Source organism: Rattus rattus, chromosome 4, assembly GCF_011064425.1.
Source record: "Rattus rattus isolate New Zealand chromosome 4, Rrattus_CSIRO_v1, whole genome shotgun sequence".
In the NCBI taxonomy this organism is placed as follows: Eukaryota; Metazoa; Chordata; class Mammalia; order Rodentia; family Muridae; genus Rattus; species Rattus rattus.
The window spans coordinates 78,793,105-78,815,071 of record NC_046157.1 but is presented as its reverse complement, the minus strand read 5'-3'; the positions used below and the strand labels follow the sequence as shown (position 1 = coordinate 78,815,071).

General features: G+C 35.3%; 1 protein-coding gene across 2 annotated transcripts in view; it reads right to left on the bottom strand.

The window, feature by feature from the left end:
• The window catches only part of Epha3 (EPH receptor A3), a 325,888-nt gene that overhangs the window by 52,089 nt on the left and 251,832 nt on the right, over positions 1–21,967 (bottom strand). The window contains exons 6-9 of one of the 2 annotated variants that reach the window (XM_032900528.1): positions 13,098–13,222; positions 11,245–11,404; positions 4,699–4,801; positions 3,443–3,510 (exon numbers count right to left, since the gene is read on the bottom strand). In XM_032900528.1, the coding sequence (XP_032756419.1) occupies positions 3,443–3,510; positions 4,699–4,801; positions 11,245–11,404; positions 13,098–13,222 (456 nt within the window). Of the gene's footprint in view, positions 1–3,442; positions 3,511–4,698; positions 4,802–11,244; positions 11,408–13,097; positions 13,223–21,967 lie in introns of both variants that reach the window. The other variant, XM_032900527.1, reaches the window with a different exon arrangement.

Below are 21,967 nucleotides of genomic sequence, written 5' to 3'. Positions count from 1 at the left end.
GGAGTTTCAGCTTTGTATTTTCTGTGCACAGCAGCAAACTATCAGTGGGCTGAAATCATGTGTGACTCTGAACGTAACTAAAAGCAATGTAAATATTATTTAAAAGCCGAATAGTTACGCTGAGAAGTCATTTTAAGCATAAGACATATATGTAACTTCATGTCACGCTTATTTATTAAATTATTCTGGATTTGAAATTCTCATGTAAATAAATTCTCATATAAATAACATATCAAAGAACTTAAAGGTCAACATCTATTTATCATTTAATATTATAACATGCCTTTCATCATTTGACAAAACTATCGCAATAGTTATATTAAAGAATATCCCTATTCTTTAAAAGAGAATTTGGAATGCTCAAATTACCTACAAAAAAGAAGTTTTAAATAAGAATCTACAGGAAATCTATGAACACACTCTAACATTAAGGATTGAAAATCGATTCCATCAAAGGTTGTTGACATTATAGCTAATTTCAATTTTTGTAACACGGATCACATTGTTTTAATATGAACCAAGTATGCTTAAAAATATGTTTTCTTATTTAATTACACTTAAAGGTTGAAGATTTACTTTTAGGAATAAAAACAGACACTGTAATTTACAAAAATTACTTTATAATTTCAGCATCTCATTTAGAAAAAGATAACTAAACAATGCATTGGCCCAATTGGAGTTGGTTTGAAAGGGAAATGAATAATTGCCAGGAGTTGTCCTCAGGGTAAGCCTTCACTCAGCGGAATAGCACTCAATGAATCCAGTGTTTCCAAGTATGTGTGTTTGTTTCTTAAAGCCTGATTTATTCCCTGGAACATTTATTCTTTTCTGTAAAAGCAGATGTGGACTCATCCTTTAAAGCAAGGATTTATTATTTTTAATATTAAACTACTATCAATAGTCTCAATAGTAAGACTCCATGCCTACAGAAAGCTCTTATGCATTTCTTGATTTTGGAACCACTGAGTTGCTAAAATATTTTAGGAAGTAAATATGTGTTAGAATCTTCTAGCGTTAGTCAGTTTGGTCACATTTAAATGCTCCAATTACTGATTTATCTGGTGTATGTTGATCTGCTTCTAATTTTGAATAGTAAAGAAGTTTACTATTTCTCCTTAAGAAAGAAACACATTTTGAATACAAAAGCTGTATATTTTCATTAAATAATTGCAAATCTTGGGCTTTATTAAATTTAAAGACCTAAGCTCATGTTAGGGAGAATTGCTGGCATTAGACTTTTTAAAAATGTGAGATGATTGTGACATGCCATGTCTGAAATTGAACTAAAAATATGCTGTCATTTTTAAAAGTCCTAAATTGAGTTTTTAAAGTCAGACATAGAGAAAAATGTGATGAACTAAATAATACAAAGCTGGAATAGTCATTTTCCTCTCAAAAATTAATCACATTTGCTTCTGTTAGTTAGCATTCAGTAAACTGATTTTTCTGTCCACATGACAGTTGTGAAAAATTATAAACATGCACACACTGCCATGAGTGAAATGGTCTTCACACCAGGGACTTTAGCTGTTGATTTTTAACTGCTCACTCCTGGTGTTCTGGGAACCAGGAGGTTTGGGCTGCAAGGCAAGTAATCCCTTCACACCAATAATTAAGGGCACCATACAGAGGAACTGGGCTCTGTCACAAAAAACCAGATAATAAACACATGCACATGTGTTGTTGTACTACTTTACAGCTCATTCCCAGCAAACACAATAATTTACATTTCCATTTTACCAGCATGAGTTGCCCTAAGGACAGCAAAAAAAAAAAAAAAAAAAAAAAAAAATTGTCCAGGCAGAGAGGGCAAGGAGACAGGATCTTAAGAGGCCAAGCACATTTCTTTTCTTTTGAAGCCATGTTATAGGATTTGTAACAAGGCTTGAGGGAATTGTTCCTAGCTAGAGCTTCTTAAAGTAATACCAAATAAATGGTCTGAAGTAAGCCAGCTGTAGTAATCAGAGGCAGAAAGTCTATGACAAGCATGTAACTTGCTTTATGGTTTCAAAACTGAGATAATATTCAACTAAAAAAAAATTGTTTATCGTAAGGATGTGGTGCATTGAAAAAAATCTAAGAAACTAGGCCATTAAAAAAGAGGAAAATGCTAGACCCTGCATAAAATTGGTGACAGACATTTATCAGTGTTCATATTCATAAGGCTTATGATTCCCATAAAACAGCTAAGTCAGCACGGTTGACGTATAGAAAGTATTCACACCAGCCATCAGTGTCTAAGATAGGTTCAGAAGAATAGACTTGTCCAGTTTAGTCAGACTATCAAAGAACGGAAGGCTGTTCTGTAATTTGAGAATTCACTAAGTTCATCTGATAAATTAGCTTATCCTGGGTTGAACTAACCTGCATAGGTATGGAACTAAATTAAGGTAAAGCCTTGGTGTTTTATTATGAAATGAATTATTTTATTACAGCTCTATGATGAAATGAATAACATCTCCTGCCTCCAAAAGCTCTTGCCCTGCTTCCATATATCAATTTACATTTCTGCAAACATTCTTTTCTCTTCTTTTCAACTTATTGTTTGCTTTTTCTACATGTAAAGTAGGAAATAAAATTTTATGTGAATTTTAGTCACAATGATTTTTTTTAGGTTCAGAAATAGTATTTGAGAGGAAGCATCCCATAGGTGTAAAGAAAGTTTTGAAAGGCAATAGGAAGTGCTGAGATAATGTTTGCTTGCAAGACTTCACTACTAGCCCTGTGGAGGTTTTCAGAACAGGGAAGCATCAGTCTGGACACTTTTGTAACTTGCATGAGATCTTGCTCCTTGTCTGAAGGCCACTGATTTGTACTTGCTACCCGGAATGAAGCTAGAGTTTGGCAAATCAGACATATTGGATGTTTACTCTATCAGAGGAGATAAAAATATACATATTTTTGTTCAATGTAAAACTATTATCTAAAAGTGCATTTCTTTAAAAAACTATTATTAGAGGTTTACTTGGTTGTTATAGATGTGAGGAGGAAAAATAATGTCTTTCCTATCAATTAGATGACATGTAACTTCAAAATAAGCATTTTACTCTAAAAGCACTGTCCTGCTTACTGGACCACATGAAGTAACACATTTCTTATAAACACTAGCAGTCAAGAGAAAGAAAATGCTCTTATTTGGATTTCAGCAGAGCTGTAGTCAGGAGGACGTTGAGGCCACGCTTTGCATTTTAGCCTCATAGAGATGACTATGGTTTCAAAGACTCATCAGAGGCATTATCTGATCATAAAACCACAGGTTAGCCATCACTCTAAGTATTCTCAATCACAGCCATGGAGAAATCGCTTCATATAGAACCATGGACTTGCTCCTCTTTCTAAAATCAATTTAAGTTGCTCATTTTTCCATCAGAAGGCTACTTTGCCCCATCATATATCAACAACCACTAAAGCTGAAATGTTAAAACAAAGTTTTGAAACTCACAGTGCCCATTCCCAAAGTGAAGGCGCTTCTCATCTGAACTGTGTTTTGACTTGTGATAGCCACAAAATCTAGAAGCAAAGCAACAAAATATAAATGCACTACCTCAGAATATATAAAACCACACAAATAAAGCTTTCCCCTAAAACAATCAAATGCTTTAGTGAAAGTTTACTGACATTATATTACATTTTTTCTGGGCACCCTGGAAGGCTGCCTAATGAGGAGATATGTAGAGGTGCCTCCCCACTGTGCAGACACCTCCAGTTCAGTGTTTATAATGGTCTTAGAATGTGTTTATAGTATTTTTTAACAACTACTGTTGGAATGAATAAAGAGTAAAGTCTCTATTGGTAATGAGTGGTGTGCCCTGTTACCAGTGTTTGGGGTGAGAAAGTGTCAAGGAATCTGGGGTCATTTGAAGAATGAGGGGATAATTGGAAAAAGAAAGTGGGAGCTAGGAGTGGGGTCAAAAGAGAAAATAGTTTGAGTTAGAGGGTGTGGGTAAGAATTAACTGAAATCGGGGAGCTTATTGGGAAACTGTGTTTCCTTGTAAGGTCAGAAGCTACACCCATAAAAGTCCCACCCACATTACTGCCAAAACATGAGCTGAACAAGCACAACAACAATAGACATGTTAATGCGAACCATGGAAAGCCTGAGCTTCACAGGAAATCTAGAGGAAGCCAAGAAATGCTGAGACCTGGAGAAATAATCTTTCTAGGCAAGAACATACTGATTGGTTATCTAGTACCAATCCATTAGCCCAGAAAACATACATGCAAGTAACATTGTATATACTAGACAGGTTATGCTTGAATACATGTATACATATATACATACATATATTTTATATATTATGTATTACATATTGCATATGCTACATTGCATATTACACATTATGTATTGTATATGGCACACATATACATCTATATATTACATTCAATACACATGTTACATGCAATAATAGTTGAAAAAAGGAACCATAAATTTGACAGGGAACAAAGTAGGGTATAAATGAGAGCCTTTGTAGGAGAAAAAAAAGAGGGAAAAATGTTGTGAGCATATTATAATCTCAAGAAGTAAAAAAAAAATTAAAGGAGAAATAAGAAGGAAAGGAAGGATGAAAAAGTAAAAGCAAAAGGCTCTTAAACATAAACGTCCTATCTGTTAGGGGACCTCTTGGAGTACACAGTCTTCAGATTCTAAAGTGACACAAGGTACTGAGAAATGCCACAGTTCAACCATCTAAACTCACCTCCCGACCAAAACGTAGGTGACAACAGTGAGGACAATGATGGCCACAGCAGCTGAAATCGCGATCATCACCACATGACTGTTTTCACCAGAGATGGAGAAGGCTGCAAGGTTGAAGGACAATCATTACCGGCATGACTGACAGCCACTCGGCACTGCTTATAAACTCACCCTGCACTCTTTTTGTAGTTTAAGCCAACACTGAAAGACCTTACAGAGTTCAAAACACAGCAAAAAGACACACTTCTCACCATGTTTATGACATTACTGATCAATGAAACTAAAATTTAGTAATAAATAACTTGAGTAGTAGATTGTGAAATCCGGTGGCCTGTTTTAATCTGTCCACACGAGCATAAAAGTCCTTGGATAAGTCAGAAATTACTGGCTGAACACAGTGAGCAGGCAGAGTTCTTGGTAAGAAACCAGGTGAACTTTGGGAAGATTCTTCTTTTGAACCTAATGTGTGTGTTTATTGGCTAAGAGAATTTTCTTTTCAAACAGTGTAGATGAAGCTCACGGGTATGGTACTAAATGCAATGAACCAGGCACGGAGCACATATTTCATGTCCTCATACACATGAGGAAGCTAAGAAAAGTCAGACTCATGCAGTTAGAAGATTAATATTAATATAAATATAAACATTGTAGAGTATTGCTAAGAGTATACAATTATCGTTTTGTCAGTTTCAAGACAATTTGAAGAGCAGAAAAGTCATGAAATGATGGTTTGTGTACATCACATCATCAACAAATTCTCCTTGTATTTCCTATCTTCATAAATAGAACCATCATTAATTAATTCATTCAGAAATTACCCTAATGCCAAATCTACTCAATTTCCAGATGTTTTTTAATAGTTCACATCCAAAACAGGCTTTGCTTTATGTAGTAGGTATAAAAACTCAAAACAAAATCTTATAACATTTGTCAATTCTATGAAATTCAAATGTCTGTGACCGTTAATAAGTATTATTTGGAAATGGACTTATTTTGAGATACACTGAGTCCCATCAATGGAAACTGTGTGTGCACACAGATTCAAATACATTTCTGCTTAATCACAGAGTACGTTTATGGGATCTTGAGTGAGACTGATGTTGCTCTGACTGTTATGTAAATACCAAGCTGCTGAGTGGTTTTGTTTTGAAGTCAAGACTGTCATTGCATATAAGCTACTGGGTAATGATGGTGGCCCTGGGTCCAACCCAGAGCATCCGACTAGGAAAGATCAAGCCCATAACTATAAAAGCTTCTCATTTCAGACCTGATCAATCAAATGCAATTTGCCATGAAATCCTCTTGATACAGTGTTTTCTGTTTCCATTTGACTTCTGGATTATAATTAGAATTCAGAATTGTTCTCCAATTCGCCTTTTCTATTCTTTTCTTTCACCTCTCCAATGTTTCTTCTTCAAAGTCAGTCTGCTGTACTCTCCTTACACATACACTCTTCTCTGGATTGCCTGACACTTTCAGGATTCGGTGTGAATTTTAAACCAGGTACTAAGATTTAGGGGTTAGGTTTGTAGGTTAATGCATTACAAAGTGCATGAGCATCCTGATCAGGAGGCTTTCTACAATGCTCACAGTCCTGGGGCAGCTCGGATTGCCATATGGTATTGTGCTGGTAAATCCTGATTGGACAGATGGTGACATTTTGAGTTGAAAGAGAAAATGGGGAAGGAAGGAAAGAGAAAAGGAGAAAGGGATAGATGGAGAGGTACAGGGACAGGGAAAGAGGGAGGGGTAATGGAAAGAAGGAGAGAGAGAGGGAGAGAGGGTAAGAGGGGAGAGAGAGACAGAGAAGGGGTGAGCAAATAATGTCCTCTCTCCATAAACCAACACTAACTCTTTAGCTTGCCCAAATCTAGTGGTGGAAGATTTTTCTACAAAAAGTTTGTTCTACTAATTAAGAGCAGGCACTGTGCCCAGCTGTGGAGTACCAAAATGAAACATACCATAGATTTTTCTAGATTATTTCTAGATTATTATTTGTTTGACTTTTTCATCCTTGCTGATATTTTGCTTGTAAAGTAAATTTCAATTTTCTAGTTTTTATGGGTATTATTTGTGTGTGTGTGTGTGTGTGTGTGTGTGTGTGTGTTTTCCCATGCTCTGTCTTTGTTTTTTTCTTTTTATTTATTCATTTCATTTTATCATTGTGCTTGCTGTTTTTCTCTTTGTCTGTGTGTGTGAGAGAGAGAGGGAGAGAGAGAGAGAACAGAGTTAAGTGGAAAGAGTGGGGAGATAGCAAGGCTTGGATAAAAATGAGGAATGGAAAATTGTGATCATAAAACTGTGCACAAGATAACTTTATTTTCAATTAAAAACATATTAAAACAAAGCAAGCACAGAGACAAAACTCAGGTGTTTCTTAGGAGCAGTTAAATGATGCAATATAAGTTCCAGGGCAACGCAGCAGTGTTCAGTTCCCTATGCATCTGACAAATGAGCCTAGAGTGTGATTGGAAGTCATTCTGCACTATAAACTGTTTTAGGCACCTTATTTAGTGCAACTATCCTCCAATTGCTCTTACCACTGTGCTAGTCATAGAGGGGGAGTCTGGGCTCAGACTCAGGTCTTTTGATGGCCCAGAGTACAGTGGACAGGCAGCCTCCAGCTGCTGCTCCTTTAGTATCCACTGCAGTCTGCGGAATAGGCCATCTCTTTTATGGTGACCAAATACAAGAAAAGCAGGAGTGATGACGTCTGGGCATTCTGGACCAAGAAAAGCCTCATAGAACAGATCATTTCTACTTTCTGTCTCTGTTGTCATGGTTAAGACTTCCAAATCTGTTTGCAGTTAGAGCACCCCTATCCCTGGTCCTTTCTACTCCTCTTTTCAGTAAGCCAGATAAACAATTTACCCTGGGACTATTCACAGAAGTCTAGAGCATCCCATCTCTCATATATTAGGTACCTCACCATAAATCTCTTACTCCCGAAACTCCATATACATTCCTATTCACTGGCTACAAATGTGCTTAGCCTGGGTTTCATGATGCTGACAAACACACGGTAACAACCTGCTTTTCAATCTGTATAGTTTAAGTTTTAGTGAGCACTAACTTTCTCATGGATAAATTCTATGTATGTTTTGTAATTAGCAAGTTTATTTCAGATAGCTCAATGAGAGCAGGAGAGGGAATGATAAGGAGACAGAATAGTCGTCTTCCGCTGTCAGTCACGGGATGGGTATATGACTTCTCTGCAATAAAATCCTGCCCCTAATATACATTAATTCTTGGAGTTACCTAAAATGTGAAATCAGATCAAACCATGCTTGCTATTTAAACAAAAACAAACCTGAATGACTAATATCTACGTAGTGTATAAATGACCAACTATTTAAAACTGTACCTGGTTGCTGTGGAAAATGATTACATTTCTCATAATTCAGTTTGAATGTGCTTTCCCTCAAACTAGTTCCTCCACTTTTCTCATCACATTTCACTTTTGTTTTTAATGTGATAATATCACTACATCATTTTCCCCTTCTCTTGTTTCCTCTAAGCAGTCCCACAAACATACCCCTTTGTTCTCTTTCAAATTCATAGCCTCTATTTCATTGTTATTACATGCCCTTATGCACGTATACACATATATTCCAAAAAATAGGCTGCTCAGTCCATAGAATGAGAAATCTGTGTGTTCCTCACATTTTGATCTGTGTTGTTCACATTAATAAATTTTTCTACATGATAAAAAATTAGGTAGTTGCTCATTCTTGTAAGCAAATATATATAGCATCATTCTTGTTCGGTATACTGTACAATTTAGTTGTATGTTTAATACATTAATAAAAATAAAACATTTATACAGTGCTAATAAAGTTACAAGGTCTTAAGGTCTTAATTTATTATATGAGTTCTCTAAGAAGTTACAAAAGAACTCCACAGACTCTGAAATAGTCTTAGCTTACAATGTTTTCCATATAATGATGCAGAAGATCATTATAGAACAGCAGGTTAAAATTCTTTCTTCTAGGATTTTTCAGTTTTAGAAATTTTGAGGAATAAATAAATAAATCCTCTTTCCTACATTCCAGTATTCAGTGGTAGCATCTCTCTCTCTCTCTCTCTCTCTCTCTCTCTCTCTCTCTCTCTCTCTCTCCTCCTCCTCCTCCTCCTCCTCCCTCCTCCTCCTCCTCCTCCTCCTCTGTCCCTTCTAGGCATGTATGATTGCAAACAACTATTTAATAATCATAAGAATAATAAAACCATATTTAATTTTGCAATATTTTATCTACTTCTCGAACTGAAACATAGAACATGAATGTTTTCATATGGTCATTCAAACACATGACAATACACTTCAGAGTCCCTGCTAACTATTTTTCCTATTTTCCTTGAAGTATAAAACAAACCCCTGATTCAGTCTCTGCCCACTGAAATTTCCTAGGATGTTTGCCTTTGGAACATGCTTGTTAAAATTTGGGTCAGAAGGTTGAAAAGATGGTCCTCAGATAGAGGACCTCAGTGGACTTAACTGCTTAATTCACCAACAGATTCATAGACTGGTGGTGTTATTGGGTCTGTCCTTTTCTAGGAGGTAAGGATTTGAGGAAGGAAGTGGGTTACTGATGCTTTGCCATTAAAGGAAAGTTGGTTTCTTACCCTCTCTTTGTATCTCTCTGCTCCCCGTGTCAGGGGGTGAGTAGCTTTCCCTCTCCATTCCCTGATGCCATGTTCTGCTCCTCCTATGCTTACATTAACGAATCAGTAAACTGTACACAGAACCTTAGGAAACTGTGAATAGAAACTGTTCCTTCTTTAAACTCTTTCTCTGGTATGAGTCACAGTGACTCACAGCTTCCTAACACACTATCATTGTATTACCTTTCAGATACTCTTGATGCTCTGAAATATGGCTCATACCCAAAGTGCACAGGATGAGGCACTGCTATTGTCATTTTGCAAATGCGTTCACTATCATCATTTAAGATTTTCTAATTCATTTGAAGCTTTGTTCATGTGGACTCTGTGTCATTGTACATTATATTGCTCATATCTTCAGAGAGGAGTTTTTTCATACCTACTTCCCCACAGGGGGCTTAGGGATGTTCCCAAAGGTAGATTAGTGTGTTTGTGAATGACAACTCGAGTAGAATTGCCAATGGATACCATGGGAACCAGTGACATTAAAAAGCAGTAAAACCCAGAAATTTAAAGAAGCTGGAGTTCCTCATGCTAAGCAGCATTGCCACTTGGCGAAAGTGTTTTATAAAATATTTATCATTTTGACTTCAACTCTTTTTATTAGTCCTGTGCCTTTTTACTAGGCATAAATATATGACCATACCCATAATAATGTGATTTCACAGTTGGGCAAAAATATTTGGAAAATAGAAAATACAAGTGCCAGAGAAAATGGCAAATTAGAATGGTCAGAACAGATTACAAGGTTTCTCTTCAGGAGAGTGCTGGGTGTTGGTGCTCTTTCTAGGATAATCTTGGTCTCACTGTTGTGGACCTTGAATCATCTTGAAGGACTATTTTCATAACTGTGGCTTTGGTTTTATGAAACTGTTTGTGGCTATGTGTTTTTCTATTATAATTAAAATAACACTTATTCAGGTGTAATAAATCAAATTCTCTTACAAAATTGTTCATATCATTAAGTTTTATTGTTTCATGGGGTATTTTCCACAAAATGTGCTAACTACTTTTGTTGTATGAACAACTTTGTTTAAATAGTTTTAGTGTGTGAACACAGAAATGTACACACACACACACACGTATAAACACATTATACATATGTTCAAATTTCCCTCTCAATTAACTGTAGTTTCATTTGTTACTCTGTAAAATGAATTCAACATACTTATTTTATGTCAACACCATAGTAATTATCACTACCCTTTGAACAATTCTATTTTAGCAATGGACTTTTAAAAAGGGAAACATATACATTTCAAGAAAAGTAGACTTATTGAGAAAAATATTTGCCAATTATAGACAAATTTTATCTACTTTTGAGTGAGATGGACAGACTATTCAAACTACTTATGAATATGAATGAAGATATATACTCATATTAAAAATTTTAAACTGCTGTTCTATAGTTTATATGTATTGAATGTATTAAGGATTAAAACAAAACTAATGTTAAAATTGCTATTTGCTATTAATTAAACAAAATAATGTACTGAATATATTAAGAGAACAAAATTAAGAACCTCATGGATCAATAAGTTTCTTTTATGAAGTTTATTAAATCATGCAATGAACTTAAAATATCTGGGCTGGCAGGGGTTAGCAGCATGCTATTATATTAAGTAATGTTCTTCACTTACAGTTTCTGACTAATAGAAAATAGGAATTATTTCATAAACTGGAATAAAATTAATTTGTAAGATAAAAAAGGCCACAGATATATGTCCACACTAATAGGAAATGACATGTACAAGAACGTGCAATTTATTAAACATCCTATCAACACACCTTCAGTGCATGACCTCTGGTTAATGCTGAGAATAACTATTCAGGCATTTTTAATTTTTGCAATGCCCCACATTTTATAATAAAATGACGTGATACCTACAGTCTGGACTAGTTTCAAATTCAAATTTGCGGCTGTTGGTTCCGTATCCTGCTGCTGTTCGAGCTCGGATTTGGAATACGTAAGTAGTATCTGGCTTGAGGCTACTGATGGTAACATTTGTGCCTCTTGCCCTCAAAATGGTATAACTTGTCTCTTGCTCCTGCTTTGAGGTAAAGAAAAAAATCATGTTAAAATCAAAGCCTTGTGTATTATCATAGTCAATTCTTTAACATTTTGTCTTAAAGTATCAGATGCTCACTGAAGTACATTAGCTATTTCATTCTTTGGGTGCAAATTATCAAACTGTCTAATTCATATTGGATGATTACCTCCTGTACAGAAAGTAGAAAAAATTATATTTCATTCTTTCAAATTACCTAATATCCTTATGAAAATACCTTCTCTTCAACATTAATGCTGAAAAAAAAAACTTCAGTGTAATTCAAGATTAAACTTCTAAAAAATACTTCTTTTGAGTTAAAGTGAAGAGAAATACTCCATGAATATTCAATAGGAAATATTTTAATAGATTAAAAATATTATAGTGATGTATGTATTTTAATAGTTGAACTTATTTATCTTAATATACTAATATTTACATTACATTGAATGTACATTGACTTTGAATTATAATTAATGCACACATTAATTTGATTATACACAAATATCTTGAATATATTCACATATTCACATCAAAGTCTAGAAGTATTTACCAAAGACAGCTTCTCTAAGAGGATTACATGGCACATTAAAATTCCTTGCGTTAAATATTGTTTTTAAAAATGAATATATGCAGAAGTTTGTGTTCCTTCTAGACTATGTCCATGTGGTAATTACACAGATATTTCTTTTACCTCCCTTTCCTTTGAGTGTTGACATGCTAGTGTTCATGCAGAGGCCAAAGGTTGACACTGTCTTCCTCAGTTCCTTGCCATCTTGCCTTTGAGACAGTATCTCTCACTGAACATTGAGTTAACTGATTGACCCGATGACCAATGAGGCTTATGTATCCTGGTGTATCCACCTACCCCGTTCTGCAGGGATGACTGGCACACTCCTATACTCAGATGTTTGTGTTTTATTAGGGATCTGAACCATGGTCCTTCTGCTCATACAGCCAACTGTTTACCAAATAAACCATCTCCCTAGCCCCTAATTACAAACACTTGATAACTAGAGACACTGATTACATTATATTTGAGCTACTACATTAATAAGCAGGGTTGAACTTATTATTGTATCATTAATCTACTCATTAAAGAATCAAAATCATTGTTCTCATACTCGGAAATAGGTCTTCTTCATTCCCCTTAACAAAATGAGTATAAAAAGAAGATATATATTTTGAAAAAAGTTTTAGTAAAACATTCAAGGTATTTATTTGGAAATAATTTCAAGTTCATATCTGCATGTTAAAATAAGCACATTATATGTGTGTCTACATATATATGAATACTAAACTTATGTCTGCACAATTTTTAAATGCCAATAATTTTTACCTGTATGATCCAATATTTTAAAATTTGATATGTAGCTGAATGAGGAACTACCATGAGCAAGATAACGCGGCAGGAGTTTTGATGGGAACAGACTTAAATGCCGTGCTTATTGTCATAACTAACTGGCTCATATTTGGAAGTGACATTTTTGAGGTTACTATTTGCTGTAGAATAGAGAGGAATTGACAAGACAATTGCTAAATTTCTTCTACTGAGAACCCAGAGAGGTCACATGACCAGGTTATAAACAGAGTTCTACCACTCATAACCAAGCAAGTTATTTGCAAGAGCATAGCTCATGAAATAATAGGGTTTTCCCCTACCCAGCCCAGCCCCATTACATCTTTCCCCCACCTTTTCATAGTATTTGACCTCGTAGTCAAGTATAATTCCATTTGGATGTTCTGGTTCTTGCCAAGATAAAGAGATACTGTTTCTGGAAGTCCGATCTTTCTTAATTGTCATAACTGGTGATGGAGCTGTAAATAAAGAAAGAGAGGAGAGAGCGAGTGGGTGGAAAGCAAGAACACAAAGCAAAGGCAACAAGCTCATGGCGTCTACCTTTGCTCTAATATTTGTCAAGAAGGTTTTCCCCCACTTCCAAGGCTCTTGAGCATTAATCTGACTTCTTGTGCAGCTCCAGCAGCTGGATCGCAGCCCTGATGCAACAAAAGCCTATGGAAAATGAGCTGAAATTTTCTGCTGCTGGTGGACTAGTGGCAAGTGCGCAGATGTTTTCAATCCGCTACTATAATGTAAGCAGTGAAATATGTTTGATGTATTTAAACATGGAACTAAACATCAGAACTACCTATTTGTTATAATGTTGCGAATTTATTAATGCCAGATTCTTCAGCTCATTGATAACATTTTCATGTGCAACTCTGGAAGTGGACTGGAATCCATTATGTGCAAGGAGTCCCATGATATCCATAGGTAATGATAATATTTAGTGTAGTATATGTCAAATAGGATACATAACATATTACAGTAGATCTTGACTAACAGAAATTCCATGAATAAAAATACATATACAGAAAATAACTTTTGACTTTAAAATTTTTATTTTTAAGGATTATTTAATAATAGAAAACAAAGATTGTGATGTGCTACACATGGAGGAGGTATATAATATTTAATGGTGATTCTACATATGTTATTTAAATCATGAAGTGGAAATAGAAACCCATCTATGTATATCTTCATTTGTAATATAAGATGGGATATATTTGAAGTGATTTCCTACTTAGAATCCTGTCTTGAAAAGAAGAATACATTCTACCCATCCAGGTACTTATTTCAAGTCCTAGTTCAGTAGACAAGGGAGAGCAATGGCAATCTGCCCTACTGTGGTATAACACTGCATTATAAACCCTGAACGAAAGCTTGGGATGCTTTAAACACTAGCCACCAAAGGCTTCTAATTATGAGTGAAGCATTTTTTAATTCTTTTAGCGATGTCCAACTTTTTAAGATATCCTTTTTCCAGGCCAACAAAAACGCGACTATTTTCTTTTCTTCCTTATTTATTAGTTCACTTAACTCCAAAGTTGGCCTCACCCATTTTTTGATTACCTCTGTTTATCATGTGAATCAAACTTAAATCAATTCTGGACTGATTTTATTTGCTTCTGAGCTCTCAAATTAATATTTTCTAACATCATCCAAGAGTGAGCAGTGTAAGGATTTTGTTGTCATTGTAACCCGGTTGGTCTAGCTGTATCATTGTTTTGAACCATTGCAATTAGACTGACAAGTGACAAGAGGAGGTAAGGCATTCTCAGCAAGTCTTACAGAATCAAAAACTATTTGGCAAGAGAATATTTTTGTCCTTCCACAAAAGTGAAATAACTAGGTTCCATATTGCTTCTTAGTTAGATGTCTCATTGTCATGCCATTGCCTGACAATCTAAAGCTAATTTCCCATTCATATTTTTTCTATCTGTAAGTACCTCCCATGTTTATTTCTTTCCTAAGATTAAAACTTTCCTTCAGTAGTCATCATTTTCCCACTTCAGTTGGCCATCATTGGAATCTGTTTCTACCTTCTCTCTCTTTTGTATGTGAAAGTCGCAATATTAATTATGGCTATAATAAATCCCATTATTAACTTCTGCTCTAATGAAAGTATTGTTAACCAAAGTGACCTGGGAATGAAATATATAGTTTTATTTGATATTATTATTATCATTATTATTATTATTGTTGTTGTTGCTATTATTATGCTTAAGAAGCATATAGGTTTTATTTTCAAGATGAAAGCATCAACTGATCTTCTTATTTGTATTTTTTCTCAGCAAGAAATAGTTATCTTTTTTTTTCTATCAATTAAAGCCATTTATCTTTCAGGCCTAGTGTTCATCTCGTCATATTCTGCTTTAGTTGGCAAGTTGGACTCCTCTCCTACTTTTGCTTCTCTGAAGTTGATTTCAAGCAAAACATGTTATATTCATTATTATTGACAAACAAATTCAATTATTTATGACAGCAATTAACAGCCATATCGAATATTTGAGAATAATTTTCTCTTTACTTACTCTTACATAAAAAATGAATTTGTAATCCATTCACTAATAAAAAAAATATTCCGTGCAATGTCCTTAGAACCACAGTTAATTCTTATAAAAATAATAGAGGAATTTCTCTGGTTTTTCTGTTGACGCAGATTTTTTAAACACAATTTTTAATACATGTTTACAGAGCATTTCAAAGAAGCTGATGTTGAAACCCTTCCCATTTAAGCACAAGAAGCTTTACATTTAATTGCATATGGTCATGAAACTACATTATATTTCATAATGATTAAAATACGTGTCAGGGTAGTTTTGGAAAATAACCAGGTTTAGTATTGCTCCTTATAAATAGAGAGAGAAAATAATTCTGGTTCAGGAAAAGTTGTGATGAGAACTGTATTAACTCTTAGTAATGAAAGCATTTGTAGGCAGTTTTGGGGGTCTGTCCAATTTTTACTGCTTCTGAAGTGAGCAAGGCTTTGTAACTGTTGGATTTCTTCAAAGGTTTTTGAACGAGCTGCCGGGCCTCTTTGGACGGTAATAAATAGCCTTTTGTAATCCCACACTTACTTAAGTCGAAGCAATTGCTTGAAGCTTGTGCCATCTTTATGTTAAATGAACCTTTTCTGATTGCTGCTTTTAGACCCCTGTTAAGTCATTTCTTCAGCTCTCTAAATACTCACCCCTTCTGCTGGCTTCATTGTAGCCTACGTCTGCCCGGTTCATCAGCTGAAAGCCCATTACTCTTAGGCATTGCTCATCAATATTTTACTATTAATAAATAATTAACATAAATTGTCTTTCTCTCCTTGTAAATAATAGTTAGTTAGATATTATAAAATTATGCAGGAGGAGAAATTATATGGATAGTATATTTTATGAGAATGTTTTTTAAATTTTCTTAAAGCACTTTTAAATTCGCACATTAAACTATAATTCATTCGTACTTCATGTGCTCTAAAACAATTGCTAATATCAATAACAGATTGATTTAAATCATATTACACTAGGTTTCAGGTAAGAATGGTGAGTGACTCTAATTACTAATTTTCAAATTCTGAAAGTCATTCATTCTTCTGTGTAATATAGTGACGTAATCTATATCGCAGAATCAGTTTGACTGTTTTTCTTCTGGTTCCTCTCTTTTGAAATTGTCATTTAAAAGAATGAAGGTAATGTTGTATTTCATATTTAAAAAACTAAAATAAAACTGACAAAATATTGGAAATTGAGGATAAAGTCAGTGGAAGAGTCCTTGCTTCACCGGTACAAAACCCAAGATTCTGTCTCTAGCATGTGCTCTCTCCTTAGAAAAACGTTCACTACCCAAGATCCTATCTCCAGCATGTGCTCTCTCCATATAAAAACGTTCACTAGGCAGGACAGTAGTTACTAAGGAATGCGTCCATAATTTTCCATAGGATTTGAAGTGTGTTTTTTAACACATTCTTAAAAAATAAAATTATCTTTTATTAAAAGGATAGGTTGGATGCTGAGAATTTTAATAAGCTTTTATGGAGACAACCATTAGTAAATAATGTGTTGAGGAAAATAAATACCAAGAAGTACAGAAAATTTTGAAGAAAAGTAAAGCTAATGCGTTTTCCTTTCTATACAATATGTCCTGATATATGAAGCTGTTTCACTGGTTTTGTAAAGAAGATAAAATGTCATTCTAGCTTTGCTATTATAGGCAACAGCTATAGTCTCGGCCTAATGCTGCCGTGCTCTTCTGTTAATGTGGGTCCCCAAAACTGATTGCACAGGAGAGTCCACACATCTGCGTATAAGACACTGAGGAATCCTGACCCCAGTTCGTTCTGATTGGTAAATAAATTTGCCAGGAGCCAATGGCTTGGCCGGGCAGACAAAGGCAGGACTTTTAGGATTACTGGGCTTGGGACCAAAGGAGAAGTAGAAAGACATTCACCATGCCATGCTGGGGCAGGGAGAAGGAGAGGAAAGATGACATGACTGAGAAGGTGCAGTTTAGGGTGGCAGAACCGCGTGCAGGATCAGGGGAGACTGCAGTCCAAGGGACCTGCCCAATTGGGCAGCCAAGGTAGAATGCAACTTCGGATTTTCAGAGGGAGGTGGATTAGCGAGGTGGAGGTTAGGAAACAGCTCATCCATTGAGCTGATTCAGGCATATTAAAATATAAAGGCTGTGTGTATGTCTTTTATTCTGAACACAGAATTTTGAACGGGTAGAACAGAACAAACTGCTACCGGAATTTATTTAATTACTTTACTACTACTAGAATGTGAATGCTTTATAAAACAAAACAGTAGGAAGCCATTACATACACCAATAATAAACTTAACTAATTGATATTGGTTATATTAATCTTTTATTTTTTAGGAATAAAAACACAAGCATAATGTAGTAAGGTTGGTACAGAGGGCCAGTTCCATTCATCGCTAACTGTCTTCCATGAAGCAGTCCTAGATTTATATGTTAGTGTATAGTAATAAATTCTTAACCTGTGCTACAGTGGATTTGTGCGGTTCTCTTAGTTCATTAGCCATGAAAATAATAGTTGTGGTCATGAAAGGCACTTAGAGAAACATAGTAGCCCTTAAGTTTCTGATAATATGTGTTGTATAAAGTCTTGTATCAAAGTGTTTTTTTAATCTGTGTTCTGAGGAGACATAAGTTTATGGAAACTTGAGTTTGACTGATTCTGTGGATGGCTATCCTCCAGGATCAGTCAAAGTAAAATGCACATTGTATCAGCAATATGCAATGTTGAATTAAAGTCATAATAGTTTATAATTGAACCTTAGCCTAAAGGTGGAAAAGAAATCTTTCTAAAATATGCTTTTTTCATTTTTAGGAGATAGACAACAGATTCATGGTTAATGTGACCTATGTCATTGGCTCCCTGGGCTGAAATAACAGAAAAATGACTTAGAACTTGGTTCCAAAGAGTTTGCCTGGGGAAAAAAATCTTTCTATGTGAAATAATTGTACAAGAGATCAGGCATGCTTTGCTTGTGACTTATATGAGACTTGAGATGAACACTGGTGCATGCCAAGTCTGCAGACACATGATGGTTTTCAAGTTGCATGTACCATTACTCTGTAACTAAAATACGGCCCTTGCTTAGAATTAGGAAGTCAAAACTTCAAAATTATACTCCAAAAGGATCTGGTTTGGTGTGTTTGTTTTTATTGGGACCTTCCTCTTTCTGGGATTGGGAATTTCTAATGAACCTCTGAGGTATCTCTGTGGTCAGAAGTTTGTGTTAAGTTAAAGTAATAACAAAGAGGGCTCAGTATTCCTCGTCCATGTGAGCCAAGACTTTAAAAAATTATCTCTGTGGGAAAATATTGTACAATAAATGGTTGAAAGATTTTTCTTATGAGCCAGACATGATTTTCGAATCTTTACCCCTTTAGATTTCTTTACCATTCATTACAGTGCCCACTTAAAAACATTGTCTTTTCAGATATGAGCATTTCTATTAAACCCAGAAACACAGAATATTTCATTGCTGTATGATCTCCATCATCCCATCCCACCTCGACATCCCAAAAACTTGTTGTTCTATGGAATTTTCCCTTTTGGTCATACAAGTTACTATTTTCTGATGTATCCTATTTATAGTGTTAGGGTTATACTTCATCTTTTCCTGACATGCCATGATTGCCATATTCTGAAGGCTGGCATATTTTTCTTTTAATTCAATTCTAGCTTTAGGTCAATGCTTATCACTGTCCCCATATTGGATTCAACTCAATGTTTGCCAGAACGTCCACTTCTAAGCATTCCAAGGAGTTGTCTGTTTACAAAGAAAGTGGAATATCTATTAGCTGATTCTTCAAAAATCTCTGAATTTCAACTGTAAAGGAATTCCTCATTGTTATGGGAATAAATTCCAAGGGAAAAGCCTAGACATACGTTTAAACAGATGACATTGGAACATTCTAATTTTCAAAACAATTTCATAAATGTAGCCCAGAGTGGGATGGATAATTTACTCCATTATAATTTAACTCTTGCTTTAAGGCTACATTACACCTACCGCTCTCTTACTCATTGCTCCTTATTCAAACATAAAGTTTTAATGAGAAACCTGTGTTCTTCAGTTAGTATTTATGCCATGCCTGCTGACTTGACTGATCTTCTAAGTTGACATCAAAACTACACACAATACATTTTGATTTATATGTAAGCATATGAAGAGATTTAATTTATAAAGTAAGGAAAATAATACATGAGATATGAATGCTCAATCCACTTGACGATGGACTAACTGGTGGCAAAGTAGGGTGTGAAGATGATGTAGAAAGAAATGCTTCAAGTCCCAGGTGGGTCAGAGAGGAATAGCATGGCATTTCATCACAATACTCTCAACATGAATGATTTAACACTTATAAATTGTTTATTTCTGCAACTTTCCATTAATATTTCAAACCACAGTTAATGTCAGGCACTGAAACCATGAGCAGTGAAGTCATGAGCAAAGGCATCTACAGCATCTGTCCCAGGCGTCCTCAAACTCACTATTTTTATTGCCAGCTTCCTAGAGCTTGAGTGCAGCCAAGTGCTGATACCTCTGACTGATGTATCATTTCTTTTTCATTTTTATTATTTATCTTCTTTCTTTATTTTTACAGGCAGCATATATCAGCTGATATGAGGCCCCCATCACATCACAGCAGAGGACTGCCAGGTCTGGATTCAGAGAAGATGCACCTAACCCTCATTTCTTTTTCTTAGCACTGTGGCTTTTGACTAGAGTCTAAGTACTCCATCTTTGAGGCAGGCATATTACAGTCTCACTCAAATCTAGTCATGCTGCTTAGTTACCTTTTGATAGGATACAGAACATATTTTATGTGCAGTGCTTTTCAAGGATAAGTTTTCTTCAACACTATATGTTAAAAATAACAAAACTCAAACCAAATGTATAATTAAAATATATTTAGAAGAGGAAAAATATGTTATTTGAAGTCTACAGTAAAAAAAAGTCATTTTCTCAACTGAATCAGTAGAGTAAAGGAAAAACATTCTAAAATGTAGTGCACTGAACATAAATGGTGCCCATCAGAGTAGAATCAAAAGTTGGATGTATGTGTCCTAAATTTCTTGTTATTCAGAAGTGCTAACTATTGAATTTTAAAGATTTCAGAACAGTTATAAAGTCTGGAAACTACAGCTACAATTTATAATCACATCTTAAAGTATGCATAGAGCAAGAGAAAAGAGCAAAACAGGAGGGCTGGGCAGTAGATTTTAACCTTCGGGTCAAAATTCATTTGGGGATGGTTGCATATCAGATAGCCTCCACATCAGATATTTGCATAATGATTTAAAATAGTATAGTAGCATAATCATAATCATAATCATAATCATAATCATAATCATGAAGTATTCATGAAATACTTGTATGGTTGGGGATCATTGAAATATCAAGAACTTATTAAAGGAGTGCTGGAATAGGAGGGTTGAGAATCACTGGTTCAGAAATGCTCATTGCATAATTCCCGAGATTGAAATGTTGTCATTCTCTCAACTAGTGTTCAAATTCATAATGTTTGAATGGAATCATAAGCATCTTACTATGAATCATGGGCTTGGGAAAACAATGGGAATAAATGTTAAGGTTTCTAAATAAAACTCTTCATATGAAAGTTTGGTGTTTGTAAAAGACTATATTTTACACACAATGGAGCTATCAAAAACAATGACTTCATGAAATTCATAGGCAAATGGATGGAACTAGAAAATATCATCCTGAGTGAGGTAATCCAATCACACACACACACACAAAAAAAAAACCCAACACACATGGTATGAACTCACTGATAAGTGGATATTAGCCCAAAAGCTCAGATTACCCAAGATACAATCCACAGACCACATGAAGCTCAAGAAGAAGGATGATCAAAGTGCAGATGCTTCCATCCTTCTTAAAAGGGGGAGTAAAAATATTCATAGGAGGAGATATGGAGACAAAGTTTGGGACAGAGACTGAAGGAATGGCCAGTCAGAACGTGCCCCACTTGGTGATCTAGCCTGTATATATACAGTCACCAAACCTAGAGAGTATTGATGAAGCCAAGAAATGCATGCTGACAGGAGCCTGAAATAGCTGTCTCCAGAGAGGCTAAGCCAGAGCATGAGAAATACAGAGAAAATGCTAGCAACAACCATTGAACTGAGAATGGGGTCCCCATTAGAAGAGTTAGAGAAAGGACTGAAGGAGTTGAAGGGGCTTGAAATCACATAAGAACAACAACCAACCAGAGCTCCCAGGGACTAAATCACTACCCAAAGAGTACACATGGACAGACCCATGGCTCCAGCTGTATATGTAGCAGAGGATGGCCTTATTGGGCACCAATGGGAGGAGAAACCCTTGTTCCTGCCAAAGCTGGATCCCAAGGGTAAGATAATGTCAGGGCAGGGAGGTGGGAAGGTGGGTGTTTGGGGAACAGGAACACCCTTATAGAAAGGGGAGAGAATGGGATAGGGTGCTTATGGCTAGGAAACTGAGAAAGGGAATAACCTTTGGAATATAAATAAAAAATATCCAATAAAAAACGGAGTGCTTGAAGTTCCTTATGCTCTAGATTAGAAATTGTCAATGTAAGATATGGTGCAAAACAGAATAGATAAAATTGGGTACAGTAGCCATTCTCTCTTATAAAGTTTTGGATCCAGTGTCTTATACATATACATGCAGATAATATTAGCATAG